Raw genomic sequence first — 19454 nt, 5'->3', positions numbered from 1 at the left:
CCCATTTTCTCTTTTGTCAATATGCTTCTTTGAGTTCCTCTAATACCAATATGCAAACTTGCTCCCACCATAGAACCTTCGAACGTTAACTTTTACCCTCAGAAAACTCTTCGCCCAGACCCAGGTTTCTCAGCCTCAGCACAGTTGACATTTAGGCCAGACAATTTTCATGGGGAGTGGTCTTGCCTCCATCTTCTAGATGCAGGTGGGACCTTCACTCCTAGTTATAATGCCCCAAAGTGTCTCCAGACATTGTCAAACTTCCCCTGGTGGAGCAAAATCTTCCTCTTTAAATGATGGGCTTTTTTCTTTAATTCATTCAGCATATGTTCACAGGGCAGCTCCCGTGTGCCTCATACTGTTTTTAAGTGTTGAGGATACTACCAGTACAAGCCAGAAAAGAAAGCATGCCTTCAGATAGCTTAAATTTAAATGAAAGCGATAAAAAAATAAACAAATACAATAAAATCTATCCAAGGTTGTACTTAAAGTCCAGCTCCTTGGAGGGCCTTCGCTGACCACTGGAATTATAAAAGCAATCACTCTCACTTTCTATCACATCACCCAATTTTTATACTATAGTAGTTAGCATTGTATGTTATATTCTTATTGATATAGTTATTTATTTATTGTATCTCCCAGTAGAGTATAAGCTTTGTGATAATAGGATACTATTATAATTTGTTTTGTTCAACTCAGTATTTCCAGTATCTATAGAATAATGCCTAACACATAGTGGATACCTTCATACAGATATATGACCACTTGTTGAGTGAATAGAATAAATAAACTTAAGAACAAAGAAAAGTCCTTGATTAGCTGATACTGTACAATTTTATACACAGGAATAACCCTCATCAGGGTCGAATTAAAGATGATCTGAAAAACATCGAAATAATAAGAAAAAATACATGAAAATTGCTATGTCCCCAATATTGTTTTACTCCACCCAAATGAAATAGATAAATGGCTTGAAATCAAATCATGAAAATCAAAGTAAACCAGTGGGAACTATTGTCCAAATAAAGAAAAAGTAAAAGTAAACTCACTTTAGAAAAAAAGTCCTAGAAGTTTAGAGCTAAAAGTAAACTAATTACGTTTCTTCCCTCAAAAAAACTTACCAAAAATTTAATTCTTTGTTTCAAAGTGAAAATCTTTGCCAGGGTGTTTTTTTGTTTTATTATTTGTGTTTATCAGACTACTAGTGTTGCAATTTGAACAAGACTTTACTTGGCTTAATTTTTTTATGGAAATGTCACTTTCAACTGGTATTCCACTTGAAACATCTAAAACTCATTCATTGCGTTGCCTTTTAATATTCCGCCTGATGAAGAACTACTACTAAGCTATAAGCTCTAGGAGGGCAGGAATCTGTCTACTAAATACTAACGGTATTTGCTACCATTGTATCTCCAGAGCTACCCCATGGCAAGACAGATAACAGCCTTTGTTGAATAAACTGAAAATAAAATGAATAAAAACTAAGTTAGTCTAAATTTATAATGGAAGCTTCTTTCAGCAGCACTCTTATCCAACAAAAAGAGAAAAGGCAGACCTCCCCTCATCAAAAAGGCTAAATAAAAATGCTACTATTACAGCTCATAAAAGGAGTATTTGTTGTTGGGTTATCCTACATGCAAATGTCTATTAATTGGTTCTTTACATTAAGAAAGAATTTAATCAGACTTTGATAAAATTTAGCTACATATTCTTTACTGCAATATACATACCCCTCAGAAGTTGGAATCAATTAAAATTATGTAAGGAATACTATAGTTCATTACATGACTGAGTATAAATTAATTGACATCTTCTTGTACCCTAATACTATACGAATTCTTACCTTTTTATATATGTTTATGATTTCTTTTGACATGATAATGTTGTTGTTTTTGCTTCAGTATCCTAAAAGGTGGGCCTTGGCTTAGATTTAAATATATCTAACGTGGAAAACTTTCCACATTAATGGTGACACCATTAGAGTGAATAAAATAATTAACAAGTAGCTATAGTCTTCACCACTGTTGCCCCATGGTAGATGTTTTGTTTCTGGGACATTATGAAAGACATGTACGCTTTATAATTTCTATAGTGAGTGAAAGGGTTATTCTTGTTACCTCTTTAAAAAAGTATTGCTCTATAAAACATCCAATTAAAAAATGTTACCTTTTAATGGAGACTGTTATTTTAGGAACTTTTTCCAAAACTATTCCATCCACTTACTTATTGTACTTGAAATATAAAAACCATTATTTTAAAATATCATGTTAAATCTGCTGCATTTGGAATGTAGTCAATGATAGTTATCCCAAAACATGGCATTTTTCACTTGTCATTCCTTCCTCAAATATGCACTACATTCCAAACTTTGAGCCAACAGAATATTAGGTAGTCTACAAGGGGCCGGTCAATACGTAAACAGGGAAAAATACAAAACTGAGTGTGCGTGTGCTAGGGACAGATCTAAGGACAGAGTATCTTGGAAGCAAATTATAGAAGTTCTTCATCCAGGTTTGGTAGGTCTAGAAATGTTCTCCAGTTTTAATTCTAGATTCTAGAGATCACCCAGTCAAACTCTGTTGAAGACAGGCTGCTAAGCATTACATAAAAAAACACAGGCCTTAAAGGCAGTGAGAAGTTAAGTTCAAATTTTGACTCTGCCACAACTAGAGTATGTGGTGTTTGATAATTAATTGCTGAGTCTCAATTTTTTCATATGTAAAATCAGAATTAAATGACGTTGTCACAGTAATTTTGTAAGAAAGATGTTTACACAGTACCTGTATAAGATGTTCACTAAGTGGCAGGCAATAAATCATAATCGGCAACTTTTTAAAAATGAGTAGATGAGGAAATAAACCAAAAGTGGTAGCCCGATTTCCACAAGTACTTGGAAGAATCGGCCCACGTAACATCAAATCGCTGTGGCTACACTATGCTTTCCTAGTAAATTTTAGTATAAAACAGGGAAAGGTTTTAGGTTAACTGCATTACCCAATAGTCTGGAGAGTATTTAAACAAGCTTTGGAATTCATATCTACAACAAAACAAGTAATGTGTTTATAATTATTTTAATTTTAGAATCTTTAGGCTTCCCAAACAAGCGATTTTTTTTTAAATGAATGAATGCATTTTTAAATGAGAAACATGTTGAGGGGAGCATTTTTTCCAATATAAAGCCCAGATTTACTAAATATGTAAGAGTTTAGTATTTGAGTAACCTTATGTTTAAAACACACATTATTAAGTACCTTAAAAAGTACAAAGTATATAAAATTTCCTAATTGTGAACTGGACTATCAATATACAGATCAATTGAGATACAGTGACCTATCCTTTTCTTCCGATCACTAGCTGTATTCACACACCGCCATGAGGACACTGGCGTCATGAGACGGTGCAAATCACTGGTTTATAGAAAATGTAGTCACTCTTTGCTTTTATAGACGTTGCCCAACTTATTTTGAAAACTTATATTCTGCGCGCCAGCAGTCTTTCTTTAGTTCTTGTGAAATAGTTTTTACAAAAAGTGAAAACATTACTCATAAGCAACTACAGAGGAACTATAAAACAAGTTTAGTAGATTAAAAACATTAAACATTTACTTTATTTAGAAGTAAATGACTACATGTTGTGTACCTTCCTTGTGGCTGACTCTTGTATTGAACAAATTCCAGATCCAACAGTTCTCTGAGAAAATAACAAACATTTCCAACCCCTTTGTAAAAATGTGCAGATATACATGTTTTAGTTTAATGTACAAATGTAATAATCACAAGATTACTATTCGTAAACCACATGATTCTTAAATCTTTACTGGATTTTAAAAGAACATGTTTGAAAGGACTTTTGAAGTGATATAAACCCTTACATATTGAAATGCTGAATATTAGTTTCCATGTTTTAAATTTATAAAACTTATAGGATCCCTTACTAGATATTTTACCTGGGATCTGATTCCTATTCTAAGCCTGCTTTTTTCAAATCATCTAATGTTATTTAGATATAATTATCCCTTTCAAGCCACTGACTGACTCTATATATCTGCTATCTCAAACATTTACATGCCACCTAAAAGATTATCTATTTTAATCCACACACTGAATCTATATTGCGTATGTCTTTTAATTCATGAGCTCTGAAAGGCTATGGTATTGCTGAATGGATTATCTCCTTGAATCCCTTATTCGCAGTTCTAGAGGTGTTTGGTGTTTGCCTTCATAGCCCTTCTTCTAGAATACACAAAATTATAGCCTTGCAAAAGAACCATTTGTTGAATTATATCAAATGCCCCTGGCACTTTTGTTAAAAACAGATTCAACAGTTTGTGGGCGTGAACTAATGCACCATGACCAGGGTCAGAAGAATCCATCAGAGATTCTGAGGGGAAACAAACCAGGCTCTAAAAAACTCTTGAAATAAGGCAGGTAGAGAAACTGGTCTAGAATTTTTTAAAGTGACTTGGCCAGAGAACCTCCCGTACACAGCTCCGCCTTTATCAAGATAAAAACAACTGAGAGTATTTTGCACGCAGATATTTGTGTTGTAATTCTACAAATAAACATTAAGTCAGCAAAATACAAATTTTGCAATTACTGTGCTGAAAAACAAATGATCTGCTTAGGTTAGTTAAAGCCGACGTGGATCCCCAGATGCTATCCTCAGGTGAGGTACCCGTGGAATGACCTTCAGCGTAATGGCATTTCATGTTAGCTGAAACTGTGTGTGACTATTGGTTGCCAACTGGGGTAAAGGCATCGTTTCTCCCTCCGCACTCAATAACTGTGAGACTCTAAAAGGTATTTCTTCACCTTTCACATTATTGTTACTCAGTGCTTCTGCTATAGACAAGGGCAAAAGAATCTGTAAACTGACCAGTTATACTGTGTCGCTTATAAGTAAAGAAGAAACAAATACTTCTTTTGGGCAGCTAATCAGTTTATAGCGTATATTGACTGCTGTTGGCAGAACTTTTCAGTCAAACTGTTTTGTTCTGCAAAACCAGATCGAGTATCCTTTTTACGTGTTCGCTAGAGGATTGCTTCTAACGTAACTTTAAAACCTAATTCACATTTCCAAGTACCAGAGCATAAAATGGCATGAATTCTAACAGGTAAAATAATCCGACATGAAAAATAACTTTATGCTCTTAGAAGTAGGTGACCTTTACTAACTCACATTGTTTCTCGAAAGATGAGATTGACTTTAAGTGGGCATGACAACTATTTATTGATAGCTAAACTCTCCAAATCAAATTCTATCCATTTTTCCTATTTTAAAAAGTCTATCATTTTTACTTTTTGAATATTAATAGTAAGAAACACTTCTCTAAACCCTTCCAAGCTATGATTGTAATATTTCTCCAAATGCTCTGAAGCTAATTCACTGATAGCAATTTAAAACAGCACTGAAAAATAAAGCTCAGTCCTCACTTGGCTATAGTATGAAATATTCAGAAAAGGGAAAAGGGTACACACACACGCACACACTTATTCACTCACACATCTCCTGGAACTAATTAAAAATTAAATGGAAACTGGCTAATATAAATGGAGGAGAAAAGTTTCCATGCACACCATGGCTCTGTGAATACTGTAAAGGGTGGAAACATCCTAACATATGCAAAGGTTCTATTTAAATGCATTATTTTAAATTAACCTTCACAAATAATAATTCAATCCATTCATATTTCCAGATTTTAAAAAAATTTACTTATTCTTCCTTCCCTCAACTAAACAAGTATAGGAGAGCATAAGACTTACATCCTTATTTGCCTCAAAAAATAACTTCCAAAACAACTAAGCCATTGTTCTTGTCTAACTTCTGAAGTGGCAGGAAAACTACATTCCTGGGCCCTACATAATCTTTGTGCCTGACCCCAACAAGAACCTTTAAGTCAAATTCACTTACCCCCAGAGGGCAACACACTATTGTATCCTCTCTACTTTCTAGCCACCTATGAACAATGGATAGTAATTGCAACTGTCATGGGCAGTCAGTAGGAAAAGTAACCCAGTGCTGTTTTCCAGGTTTACTGCCAAACCTGAGTTGAACACCTAATAACCATGCCCTGAACAGAAGAAAGACCTACAGTTGCTTTTAAAAAGCATCAGAAAACAGTGTTTTGAACAGAACCAGAGGACAATAACCTAACTTGTACTCTGAATGTGAAGCTTAAAAAATTCAAAATTAAAGACAGAAACTTCTTTTGTGATTGTACTGTAGCTTCCTAAACTAACCCCCAAGGCAAGCCTGAAAGGGACAGCTGAGCTTTCCTCTAAGCTTGTCATCACTGCTGCTGCTGCTTTTAAGTTTGACTTGTGAAGGAAAACGAGGGAGGGAAAAAATATTTGTCCTCCATTGGAATGAGATCAGAAGGCTTGGAAAAGGCAGTCTTCGCTGCTCTACTCTGAGTTATTACCTAGGTCAGAGGAGAATAAAAAATCTTGGAGAATGCATCTTATGCCTCAGGGGTAAATGGGTTAAAATCCATCAAAATAATATCAGGGACCTGCCGCCTCTGAAGATGAAAACTTCTCAGTTCTCCTTAAACTTTCTCTTCAAGCTCTTTAAGGCATATTGATTCTCATTCATTTGAATTTGATTCCATTGTAGATTTTGGCTACTGAATTTGTTGGTTAGCACCAATTCATTTTCTCATCACCCTTTCACAAGTAATCATAGGCTAAATACATGTAATTCCAAATGATCTGCATGAAAAGTGAAATATTCAGTCAAACATTTTCCAGAAGTTTTTAGATATCCAGATGTTAATGTCATGTAGGCCAAACATTTAAGACCGATGCTTTGCCTTTCTTCAGGATACACTGATGGAGTAAAGCCTTAAGAGAGAAAATTGCTTCTCTCATTGGGAAAACACTTGCACAGACACACATATGCAAAAAAAAGTTATTTATACACATATTTCCACATGTATAAAAATATAAATCTAGTGATATCTTAAATGTATATTCAGCCTCTACCAAAAATGTACACAGTAATATATAACTAAATATTTTATACTGATGACTAAGTATCTTGACTTTCTCAAAATCCTACTGCAGAACTCAGAATCTTAAGTGTCCTGCTAGCAGCAAATAGAAAACCATAGATTGCCTACTGTGTTTTGAGAAAACATACTTTTAAATTAATTGAAAGGATAATTTGCTTTTATTTTATATGAGGAAATTAAATCTTCTTCCCTTGTTATTAGTAGGAGTTTATTAAGATATGAATAGTTTTACAGAACTTTTCTTAGTTGGATGTAATTGCTGATTCAAATAAAACCAAAACAAATTGTTACCCCGACTGGCACAAAACAACCTTTTATTATGCTCTCCCCATTCATCATTTCTGGTTTTAAATTTAGGTTCTACACACCCATATTTCTTATATGTACAATGTACAAAATCTTATAAAATACAGTTTTTAACCTTGCTGTAGGTACATTCTTACTTATAAAATAAATAATTTAATTTTTTTTTAAATGAAGAAAATCAGAGCCTGTTAGAGGTATAGTGGGGTGATTCTGTTGAAAACAACGTATCATTTATTCCATAAGGCACAAAGAAAGAAAGAATATAAGAACCCTGCTACATCCTCCTTCAAGATAGAAAGAAGAAACCCCAAACACAGAGAATGCAAGAAGCAGAAGAGATGAAGGCAGAAATACTTTAACACCATTACTATTTCTGAATATCAACTTCATTTTGGTACGTTTTGGATAAAAATAATCACACCATATTACCTTTTATTTCGCCAAAGTTTCCCGATCCCATTGCAAGAAGCTTGTCTTTCCAGTCCTTTGAGAGTAGTTTTTCAATACTGGGGGTTTCTAAGTAAAGAAAAAAAGAAGTAAGCAAATCAACATGACTCTCCTTACAATGGAGCTCATTAAAAGTCTATCTGCTAAAAATAAGGCCATCCCTATTCCAGCCCCACTTCATAATGGCTTCATCAAAAAACTGATAACAGGGGTGGAAAAAAAAGAATGTGTTTTGTCACCTGCTGTTTCAAAATCATTAGCTTTTTCCTCTTGCGGAACAAAGCCATACTAATTCTTTATGACAATGGGTACACATAAACCTTGCAGTTCATTGTTTTTCAATTTGGTGAACAAATTCTTGCTATAATGGAGGCTTGTCAATTTCAGGGTGTTAGTCTGCAGTCAAAAAATAATTATGTTGATAAAATGCAGAGTAAAAAAAGGCAAAGAATTAGCTCTTAAATCTGCTACATGTAATTATATCCCTCTGTGTGTTTACAATTACATCCACTTTATAATATGTGTTTAACATCGTGTGGCGGTGAGCACACTGTGGTAAGATTTGCCAGTACCGCGAACACACACACACACAAAAAAAAAAGTTGGTATAAAAGAAGCTTTAAAAAGATTGCAAAATCTAGAGAAGTGAGGAATGCTGCCTATAACGGAAACCTATTATTTGCTTATTTCAGATTTCTATCACACTCTTTTAAAATGCCCTGTATTCGGACAGGGCACACACATTTTAGAAAGCAAGGTGCTGCTTTAGTCTGGTATTTGTTTCCACATATAACATAGTTTTTGACCTCTCCTTTTGTGTCGAACTTTAATGTATAAGTAAATATAAATGCCAATAAAAACTCCCAAACATTAAACTCAGTTTCAAACAATATAATTGTATATTCTTGTCAGCACTTAGATGGATACACAATTACAATGGCTTTCAGTCCCGCGATTAGCCCAGCATTCACTTAGAAAATGGAATGTACTAAAAGATAAGTGTCCCAGTATGCTCCATCTAAATAACCATACCCACACTTATTATATAGATCTAAGACATACACTGCCATTCTCCACATTGGTGTTTATGTGTATTTGTGTTTGTTCAGGCATTTGTTTACCCCCTACTAGGAGCATAAAGGGAGTACATGTTAACTTATCAAAGGGACCGTCTGGCCTAGGGACCATATTATTAGAAACTGGTTAATTTTCCCCACAGTAAAATGCATTTTAGAGAGTTTTCATCGTCATGTTTAGTTAATGCGGTCTACTTTTTCCAGGGCCCCATCTTTACAGCGATCAGCTAGCAGAGTCAAAAAGCCCGTGTGGAGTTTTCAACAAAGCAGAGGTGCAATTTTCCTTGGAAAAAAAAAATAACAATATGGAACACTTCTGTCTCACATGTCAGAAACTTGTGGAAAATAAAATGGTGAAAAGCTCTGAATGATCACTCTTTTACATAGTCTATATGTATACATATATACATATATGCAAATATGTATATGCACTTACAACAACTTAATATATGCACATTTACCTACGGAATGAATTTGAAATGAATGAATGCAGTCGAAATGAATGAATGAAAAATGGATTTTTTCCTTCGGAACAAAATACATAGCTCTATTTTTCACATTTAAGGAACTAATACTGAAAAATTTACTTTTAATGTTTCTTAAAATTTCCCAATTTCTATATGGTATTGTTTCAGAATATTAACAGCAACTCTACGAGTCATAAAACAGAATAAATATCTTCATATTATAACCAGTATTTCTCTTCATTGAGGCTTTAAAAGTAACTTTGAAATACTTCCGCAAGGACTTCCAACATTTCTACATTCCCAGTAAACAGTTTGAGAGTAAAATTATTTCTTAAACCTTATCAGAGTAGGTCAAACAAACACCACTGTTTCTTTTTTCCAGCACTCTACAAAAATTCTTGAGTAGCATGTAAACAGGGCACAGCCAATACGGTATTTGCAATAGAGTACTGTCAGTCATTAAAAGCTAACAAACCTTTGCAAAGCAGGAATGCAGCAATAGAAATCCATTGTGCGCTAACAATAGGCCCCTGAACCTCCAGGCACCAAAAGCAGACCATTTTACTTTTAAGGCTATTGTCTGCAAAGTCCATGACAAAGCTTTTCCCCTGCAGCTAGACAAAATATTCACTGTAGTGTGCTCGTAAAGAAACAGAAGTCTTCTGTCTAAGTTGCAGAGTTAAAGAAACAGCAGCCAGATTTCTGAAACCTGCAGAACATTCCTGGCCTCTTTATTAACTAGCATAAAGATATAAGGCTGGTAAACAGAGCCAGTTTGTTCAAGTACTTGACTTCTAAGCACAAACTACAAAAAAAAAAAAAAAAAAAAAAAAAAAAAAACTTCTTTAAGATTAAGTTATTTTGAAAATGTAAAATCAGAAACATATCTAACTCACGGTTGTCATGTCTGTGGATGAATAAAGACACTCATACTTACAACTTACATGAGGTATATACTTTAAATTCAGATTCAAATACATTTATTTAGCAGCCTACGTACCAGGAACTATGCTAGAGGTTTTTTATCTGTATGCTCTCATTTAATGATAATAACCAACTGAAGACTTAGATTGTGTAACATCTATGTTACAGGTTTAAAGAGATGAAACAGCACCAGCAAAAAGAAAAAAGAGAATTGCTCTGAGGTTCCACAAAATGTAACGGGCAGAATTGAGGTCTTGAACTAAGTTTTTTTTTTTTTTTTCTACACAATCCTCTCTTATCAACAACAAAATGATAATAATAGCTACTATTTAAAGGGCTAAGTGCTAAGCAAGGTACCAGGTCCTTTACATGTGGTATCTCAGACTTCTCACAGTAATCTGCTGAATTAGATATTGGTACATCTGTTCTACCATTTAAGAAACCAAAACTTAGCAAGTCATCATGACTTGCCCAATGTGGAGCTAAATTCTACCTATTGGATCCCAAAATCTTGTTCTTTGCAGCACATACATTGCTATGGTTTGAATGGGTCCCCCCAAAGCATGTGTTGAAAATTGAACCTGTAATCCAAAAGCTTTGGGAGGTGAGGCCTAATGGAAGGTATTTAGGTTATAAGGGCTCCACCCACATGAATGGCTGATTATAGAAAGGCTTCAGGGTTCAAGTTCCATCTGTCTCTGGTGTGTGCACTCTCTCATTCTTCTGCTTTCCACCATGGGATGATGCAGCAAGAAGGCCCTCACCAGATGCTAGCACCTTGAGGTTGGACTTCTCAGTCTCCAGAACTGTGAGAAATAAATTTCTTTTCTTTATAAATCATTCAGTCTGTGTTATTCTGTTATGGCAACACAAAACTAACACACACACACACACACACATATACACACACACGCAGTCTCCCTCATTTAATCTACAAAACAGTCTTGGATAGTAGGAAAAACGATTCTTACTAACTCCTTTGGATGGATGAAGTAAAAACTTGATAAATGTTCTAGGGTAACACATATGTATGAGCAGCAACTGTGGAATTAAAAGGTAGGTTTTTTTTACAGTTTTTGTTTTCAGGGTGTGGTCCAATTATATGCCTTGCATTCTAGGATTCTGGATAATTTCGTGACAACCTATAAGTATATAGCAGAGATATACAATGAAATTATTTTTACTTATATAGTAGAAGGAATATTGGGCTATAACTCAAACAACCTGGGTTCTCTCCAAGACAGTGACACTGGCTAGATGGGCCTGTGGGGGTGAGGAGGGAAGGGGATCATAAAGACATCATTTCACCTACTTCAGCCCTCTCTCTCTGAATTTCTGTAAAGCAAAGAGCTTCAAAAAATCCACATTCAATGCTCTACTAACTGCTAGTTTCCATTGGTAGTTCTTGAAATAACAGTAAGAAATGATCTCATAATAATGAGCACAATGAATGGACATGTAGCAGTGATTAAATTTCTCTGAAAATAGTAAAGATAATGGTAGAAAATTCATGTTTCAAAATGTAAAGGACCAAATGCCAGAAGCCCAATATTTACAATACACCTGTTTTTTAACGTGTGAATATGAGTAAAGTGAAATTTGACACAATTATGTAAGTGTAAGTGCTGCTTCACTGCTTATGGAGTGAATAGATAGTAATTATCTATTAAATATTTAATTTTCTAAAATAAGATTTTAAAAATGCACAAACATAGAATCGTATTTTGTACTATGAATATGGTATGTGGGTGCCTAGTTATTCGCAAATGTTCAAATTCTGGCATTTCTTTTAATTTTTTAAAATTTTTGTGGGTATCCAGTAGATGTATATATCTATGAGTTTCTTCTATTTTCATGTTAAGATGTGTCATGTTTTTCACTTAACTCTGAAAGATTCTCCCGAAAATTCCTCCTCCTGAGAGTTCATCCTCCCAAGTACTGGAATATCATGATTACCCTCAAAGTAAGAACTAGGGCTCCCTATATTAAAAATAAGGGTGAGTTAATAATTAACTGTTTGCATAGCATTTCCATTTACAGAATGCTGCCAGATACAATTTTGTCAGTGGCATATATAATTGTTACATCCATTTTGCAGATGAGGAAACTAAGGCTCAGAAAGATGCTTTGCCCAACATCAGCTCATCAGTAAGTAGAACAGATGAATACAAAACCAGGTTCTCTTAATTTAAGGATCTGTCTCTTTAGGGGAAAGGTAAATGCTTATATTTTAAAAGAGAAAATAAAGTTAGGAAATAGGCTATAAGACAAATTAAAAATAAAATATACCCTTCATCATCAACACACTAATATTAAGATGAGTCTAATTGGATCACTATTGTTTCTTTCTGCCAACAGGACCCTTCTGATACATTTGCTTGCTTTTCCCTTCTCACCCTTGCCTCTTTTGCTCACATATGCTTCTTCACATCAATGCCTGTGGCAATCCCCACCAGTGAATGGCCCCCCCAACTGTGCCAGCCATTGTTACAACAGCATCCTGCCTCTTTAGGGCCTGTTCATTCCCTATAACTCTCACTCCTTTTTCCCTTCAGTGCCAAACACTCTTAAGACCGACTCCCTCATCTGGAACAATGAGACCTAGAGACTCATGCCAACATATTGTAATTCTCCAACAAGCTGCCAGTGCCAAGAATTAAACCACATTCGCTCCAGTGCAGTAGCTTTACACACAAGCTCAGGTATTTGCTTTGTGTTTATGTAGGTTTTTTTCCTTAATCTCCCTTCAGCTGCTGTGGCAGAGCTCATTGAAAAATTGAACAAACAAAAAGTACGTTATGTATGATATTTGACTTTTAAACAAAGTCGCAGGAGTTAGGTTATACCAAACCTATCACTGTTGATACTTTAATTTTGTAGCTTAAACTAAGCTGCGTTATTCTTGACACGTGATAGTGTACACACTGAGGAATGGAAGTTGTCTTCTGGAGGGAACTAGATTTCAAAATACACCAGTATCTCCTTCAAAGTAAGAAAGTAAAAGCATATGTAGACTATTCATGCCATAAAATAAGAATTATAGAGCTGAAAAGGTCTTTATACATCATTTAGATAAGCACTTCATAAAAGCAATTGAGGAAAACATACATTTGACATAAATGGAACATAAATGGTTTGGCTACTTAAAACTAAAAAAAATATGCATTCGATAGTCATGCAAATCTAATTAACACTAAACAAATTTATATTTCCTCTCTACAAGACTTAGATCATTTTATGTACTAACAGACTGGCAATTTTTAAGCTAGTTACAGATTATATAATATTTTTAAAATATTTGACCAAGGAAATTAGTGTTGGGAGATGACTGTGTGTATGGCTCAATACAATTTGGGTAATAACTGGTTTAGACCAAACTTTTCATTTTACAGACTAAAAAAGTACCAATTAGAGATGCTAAATAACTTGCCTAATATCACAAACCTATATAAAGGCAGAACTTGCAGTCCAATTTCCAGTTCAGTGTTCTTGACAGTATATCACATACTACCACAAAGTTTTTTAAATAGACGGCCAAACTCTTGAGAAAATGAAATTGTAGTTCTATTTTATTCACTTTGTCTAGCTTAAATTAGTAATTATTTGATAGGTGGTACTGGTGGCTAATCTGTTTTAGAACTAAGTATTATTAACTTGATAATCTCTGTTTAAATTAGGTACTGTTAACTCAATGTTCTACTCTTGGAAGCTTTCATCTGGTAGCCCCATGAAACTGAAGAATAAATACAAGTTAGTGCATTTATTTAACCGAATTTATTTTTCTTCAAAAGGCTAATTACAATTTAATATGTTGCTATTTATTAAGTTACTTATAATAAAATAATTTTTGAGGGGAAGATTGAGCTAAATCTGGAAATCATGTATGAGTAAGAGTTCAATTCATGTTGACAATAGTTGCATATCTACACAATATTAGGGAGCACATATTAAACAGCACAGTGTAAGTAATATTGACTTTTACATATCTGGAAAGCTATTTGTACACTAAAAACCAGAAGGCCCCTTAACAGTCCCCTTAGTCAAGTATTACAGCTAGTCTGCCACTGGACATACCAAGTTCTTCTAGGAAATATCAAAAAATAACCTGGACACAGTGGGGGGCCTATAGTCCCAGCTACTCAGGAGGCTGAGGCGAGAATATTGTTTCAGGCCAAGACCTTGAGGCTGTAGTGCACTTTGTTTGCACCTGTGAATAGCCACCACACTCCTGCCTGGGCAACATAGCAAGATTCCCCCACTTCCCCACTAAAAAATTTGTAATATAACACATGCCACAACAAACAATAGAAACACACAATTAATTCCATAGCATTAAGATTTAGATAAGCTTTATTTTTATATGTGATTGTCCTGAAGTGAATTAAACACTGGAAATACTTTACGTTTAGTATTGCCAAAATACTTCTTTGTTTCCACTTGAAAGTTAATGAGAGCTTGTTAATACAAAAAAAAACAATGTCTTTGGCTGACTCAAGTTTTACCATTTTTAATGTGGAGTTTTTAGGAAAATGTAATGTAATACTTAAATCATTAGTCATAGGCTTAAATTTTCTTGTTGCATCAGCTGAACCTGCTCAATTATAATTGGTGTTATATCACATTTTAGAGGAATATCTTTTACCACATGATTCTGCCATAATCAATATGGTATCATTACTACATATCAATAACCTTAGGTTTACTCCTCACAAGACATATTTTCTACACAAAAATCTCCACTAAAAGGCATTATTCATATGTGATAGAATAATGATTGTTTCATCCACTCTATTACTCACAAAGTAACTGCATTTTCTTATATAGACTACAACTCTTTATTTTGTTCTTATTTCAAATATTAAATCCCAGCATTTCAACAAGAAATTGAAGAGCTAGTCCTCATGTGCAAAATCTCCTTTATGTTTTACTACTATTTACAATGATAATGTAATGTCACATATAATCTGACTCCATCACTTATTAAGTTTTGTGCCCTTTGGCAAGTAATGTAACGTCTCTATGCTTCCATTCACTTACCTACAAAAGAGGCTAATAACTGCACTTACTTCATATGCTTGTTGTGAGAAGTAAATGACATAATTTATGTAACGCCGTTAAAACAGTGCCGGGCACATACTGACACCCAAAAATGTTGACTAACATTACAACTACAACTTACTATAAAACAATCTAGGAAAATAATTTCAAAAAATCAAGTAAAATATGCTTCACCTTGACTGTCATGAAAACTACCCCGAAATCAAAAGTTTCATCAAAGAATAATAGGTCTACTTGTACCCATTTTTATGATAATAACAACCTACTATTAATGTATTTCGTTATCTACCATTCCTATGACTTCTTCAGTTTGATCTTATCAATAAAGATGATAAAGGAATGTAGTAAGTATGAAGGACTGGGGAGGTGCCACTTCTATTAAGTTAATGTATAAAATGCCTGTAAACAGTACAAATACAAAATTGCTCAATTAATTTTTGCCTTTTTTTTTTTTTTTTTTGACAGTTGTCTTTCTAACTTCCCAAAGGTTCTATTGGGTCCTCAACAATATCTAAAGCTTTTAAGCCAGTGCTGTTGACAAGTGAAAGTGAACAACAAATAGCTTTGTAGTGCTCTTTTCCCAGGGTCATTCAACCAATGGTAATAGTTATTATTTTTATATATTAGCACTGAGCCCTGTCCTCTATCATGGCTAACTCACCCAACCCTCCTGACAGCAAAAACATTTTAACTTTTAATAAAAATGGGAGAGTGCAGCACTCTTGTGTAAGGCTCTTTCAGTAAAGTGCACAGCTAATGAATATTGTCCATTTGGATTCAAATAATTTATGATGTCAGCAGAGTGTGGGTGGAGAGATGTGAATCAAATTCTAGCTATTAGTTACAATGAGAAGGGTGAAAGTGGAGAATAGGAGGGTTACCAAGGCGAGAGGAGTAGAATGAAAGAGCAAAAGCAACTTAATAAAATATTGGGAGGAAAAATATTTATGATGCATCCATAACACTCCACTTATAAAAATTAAAATATTTCCAACAAAAGATTTTCATGACTATTTTTGTTGTACATCCATCAAATAACCAACTTTCTTACAGACCAATTGTAATAACTCTGTTATTTTCCATCTATTCCATTTGAAATAGTATTTTCTCAACTGTGTACATGTGAGATAGAACAAAATAATAGAAAAGAATACTGTAAGAACTATAAGCTATACATTATGTCATAAAGTATATGAGAATCAGGTATTTAAAAACAGTTAAATTCACAAAGCAAATTTATAAGCAAACTGAGGAAAAACTTAAGATATCTTAAACATATTGCAGCTTAGTAAATATGAGAGTGCATAGTTCTGAGCAACTTATATATGCCTATTGATACATTTAAGAAAAAAACTACCTAAATATGTATTTGAATTATAAATGAAGCAATTATCCTACTATAAAAAGTGAATTCACATAATCACTTTGTGTAATTGGATGTCTAGGTCATGTTGAAAACAAAAATTAATATATTAACAAATATAACAATATTTGTTATTGTTATTCAAAATTGTGAAAGTGGGTGGTAGAGATAAAGAAGATGCAAAACGTATAGAAATAGAAAACCATTTAACATACATTAGAATAAGAATTTCAATACTTAAAAAATATGACAGAATGTTTTACCACTGGAAGTGAGAATTAAAGCACATACAGCCTGATAAAGCACTACACATCCTGAATCTTCTCCATCACAACATATGTGAAAACAAATCAGAATCTCAGCCTGCCAGATGCCTGAAAAGATATGAACAATAAAAGCTGACATGATTCATATGATAAATCAAAGATTGTGATATGCAGGTAGTTGACTAGTTGAGCTGAAAAGCTAGTTATAATTCAAGTTATGTTTTTATGTTATAATACATAGAATCAGATTTTAAAATAAAAAAACTCTCTGATTTGCTTAAAATCATATATTAAAATTTGTATATACATACATATCTTTCTCAACCAAAGTAGTCCATCTGCCTTAACGACTTGTTTATTATTTGGTCTCTTATAACCTTTCATGAATTTCATATTTTTGTCATTTTCAGAGCAATTTTAGGTAAGAAAATACAATAGCTTTATTTGCAAAAGGGGGTTTAACGTTCACAAACTTCAACAAGGAAACCTGCAGTCATGTGTTAGCTATGATGTTGCTGTGAAGTCAAAAGTGTAAAACAGCAAAAAAAAAAAAAAAAAAAAAAAAAAAAAGAGTTTTCCTTGGAAGTATTTTCATATTAGAGGGAATAAGTGAAATAAGTTAAAAAAGAAGCAAACAAACAGCAACAATAAATAATTAAAGGAAGCCTGGATACACAGAAAAAGAGAAAAGCAGAGTGTGGAGTTTTACTTCTCCTGTATCACCAGAGACTTCCCATTCTTAATGATAAACGCAGTGGGTATAAAATTAGCTATGTATAATCTTTTGAAATATTAATTTAATTTCTGAACTTTATGAAAAGTATTATCTTTGCTTTTAATGGCATAAAGTACCATTAGAACTATTAGACTACTTTCAAAAATTAAAATATACTTTATTTATGGATACTGCCATCTTCATTTTGCACAGTTCACACAAACATGCATGCTCACATACACAGACACAAAGGATCAAGAGGCATCATATCCTATTTGTGTATTCATTCATTTATCTAACAGTCACTGGGTAAGCCCTTACTATGGCACTGTGATAAGAACAAAGACATGGCCTCTGTACCTTAGGAAACTCACCATCTCCTGAGGAAGATATACCAATTGTGACCAGTCACTAAAACCATTTATTCAAATTGCTGTAGTGTCACTGAGTTGTTTTCCAAATGTTTCATTTATTGACGCAAAATTAGAACTAATGCTGCCTTACTTGAATTATTAAATTAGTGAATAGTAAATAAATGTGCAGACAGACTTTTCTAAATGTTACTATAGCAGTATTCCCATAAAGTAAAAGTTCTCAAGTAATCATCTGGTCATCAGTTAAACCTGCTATAAAAATTTCTACTAGGCAACCAAAAATGGGAGCAATTTCTCATCTTGTCTATAATGAGGAAAATAATTGAATCACATAAGCAATATAAAGTTAAATTTAAACTATATGGATAAGAATAGTAGAATCAATTAGTTCAACATACAGTATATACTACATATTTTTCCAGGCATGAAGGGTATTATCAAGAGCATAATAGAATTGAACCCTACCCACCTAAAGGTCAAAATCATAGGAGGATTTCTTAAAACGCAAAATTCCAGGGCCATCAGAGAGTACGGTTCATTATATTTTGTTTGAATCCCAGGAATCTGAACTTTTCTAAGACCTGAGGTAATTCCTTGATGAAAACACTGACTTGGGTTATTAAAATATGGATAAAAGCATCATAACGAATATTCAAAATTTGGAATTAAAATGACTAAGATGTGAAAGAGTAAAATCTACTGAATTCTTCTTAGAAAGTTAAAAGAATTTTACTAACACCACACTATCATGAGTAATAATTAAATATTATCAACAAAAAATCCAAATATATTCCAATACTTTGCTGTTTTACAACTCCATGAAATCTAACATTTTTAATGCAAAAAAAAGAAGTCAAAGTAAAATGCAGTAAAAACTACTAAGGGGATAATACTGCATATAATTTATCTATTATATAGGGGAAAATGAAGAAAATGATTTACTGATGTATTTTGATCAAAGATTTTGCATAACTCTTAAATAAGGGATTATGAATCATGTGACCACATATTAGAAACACGCCTGTAATCCCAGCACTTTGGGAAGCCAAGACGAGAGACTCTCTTGAGCCCAGAAGTCAATAGCCTTGGCAAAATTGTGAGACCTTGTCTCTATCAAAACCAAAACTAGCCGGGCATGGTTGTGAGTGCCTGTAGTGTCTGCTACTTGGGAGGCTGAGGTGGGAGGATCCTTTGAGCCTGGGAGGTAGAGGCTGCAGTGAGCCATGATTGTGCCACTGCACTCCAGCCTGGGCAAGAATGGACCTTGTCTCAAAAAAACAGAAACACACACATATATATTCATCAACATAATGCACTATACACACAAGAGGCATACATACGTTTATGTAAGTTGCAAACAGAAAAGAGAAACTCTTGAGGTATCAGCCAAATGACCAGAACATCATCTCTGAATTGTTGAGAACTGAGGTGAAGTAGGCTCAGAGA

General features: G+C 33.9%; 1 protein-coding gene and 1 long non-coding RNA gene across 6 annotated transcripts in view; one reads left to right on the top strand and one right to left on the bottom strand.

Annotated features, from left to right (window-relative positions):
- SOX5 (SRY-box transcription factor 5) overlaps positions 1-19454 on the bottom strand; it is a 435827-nt gene that overhangs the window by 219861 nt on the left and 196512 nt on the right. For all 5 annotated transcript variants that reach the window (XM_063639617.1, XM_055280372.2, XM_055280373.2 and 2 more), the window contains one exon: positions 7748-7834. In XM_063639617.1, the coding sequence (XP_063495687.1) occupies positions 7748-7834 (87 nt within the window). The remainder of the gene's footprint in view (positions 1-7747; positions 7835-19454) is intronic.
- On the top strand, positions 4642-9209 carry LOC129483252 (uncharacterized). The gene is made up of 3 exons (XR_008657998.2): positions 4642-4799; positions 7562-7712; positions 9046-9209. It is a non-coding gene; the product is annotated as an uncharacterized lncRNA (long non-coding RNA).

This window comes from Symphalangus syndactylus, chromosome 5 (assembly GCF_028878055.3).
Source record: "Symphalangus syndactylus isolate Jambi chromosome 5, NHGRI_mSymSyn1-v2.1_pri, whole genome shotgun sequence".
Classification (NCBI taxonomy): Eukaryota; Metazoa; Chordata; class Mammalia; order Primates; family Hylobatidae; genus Symphalangus; species Symphalangus syndactylus.
Note: the sequence above shows the minus strand (reverse complement) of the source record. Positions and strands in the feature narration are given on the sequence as shown.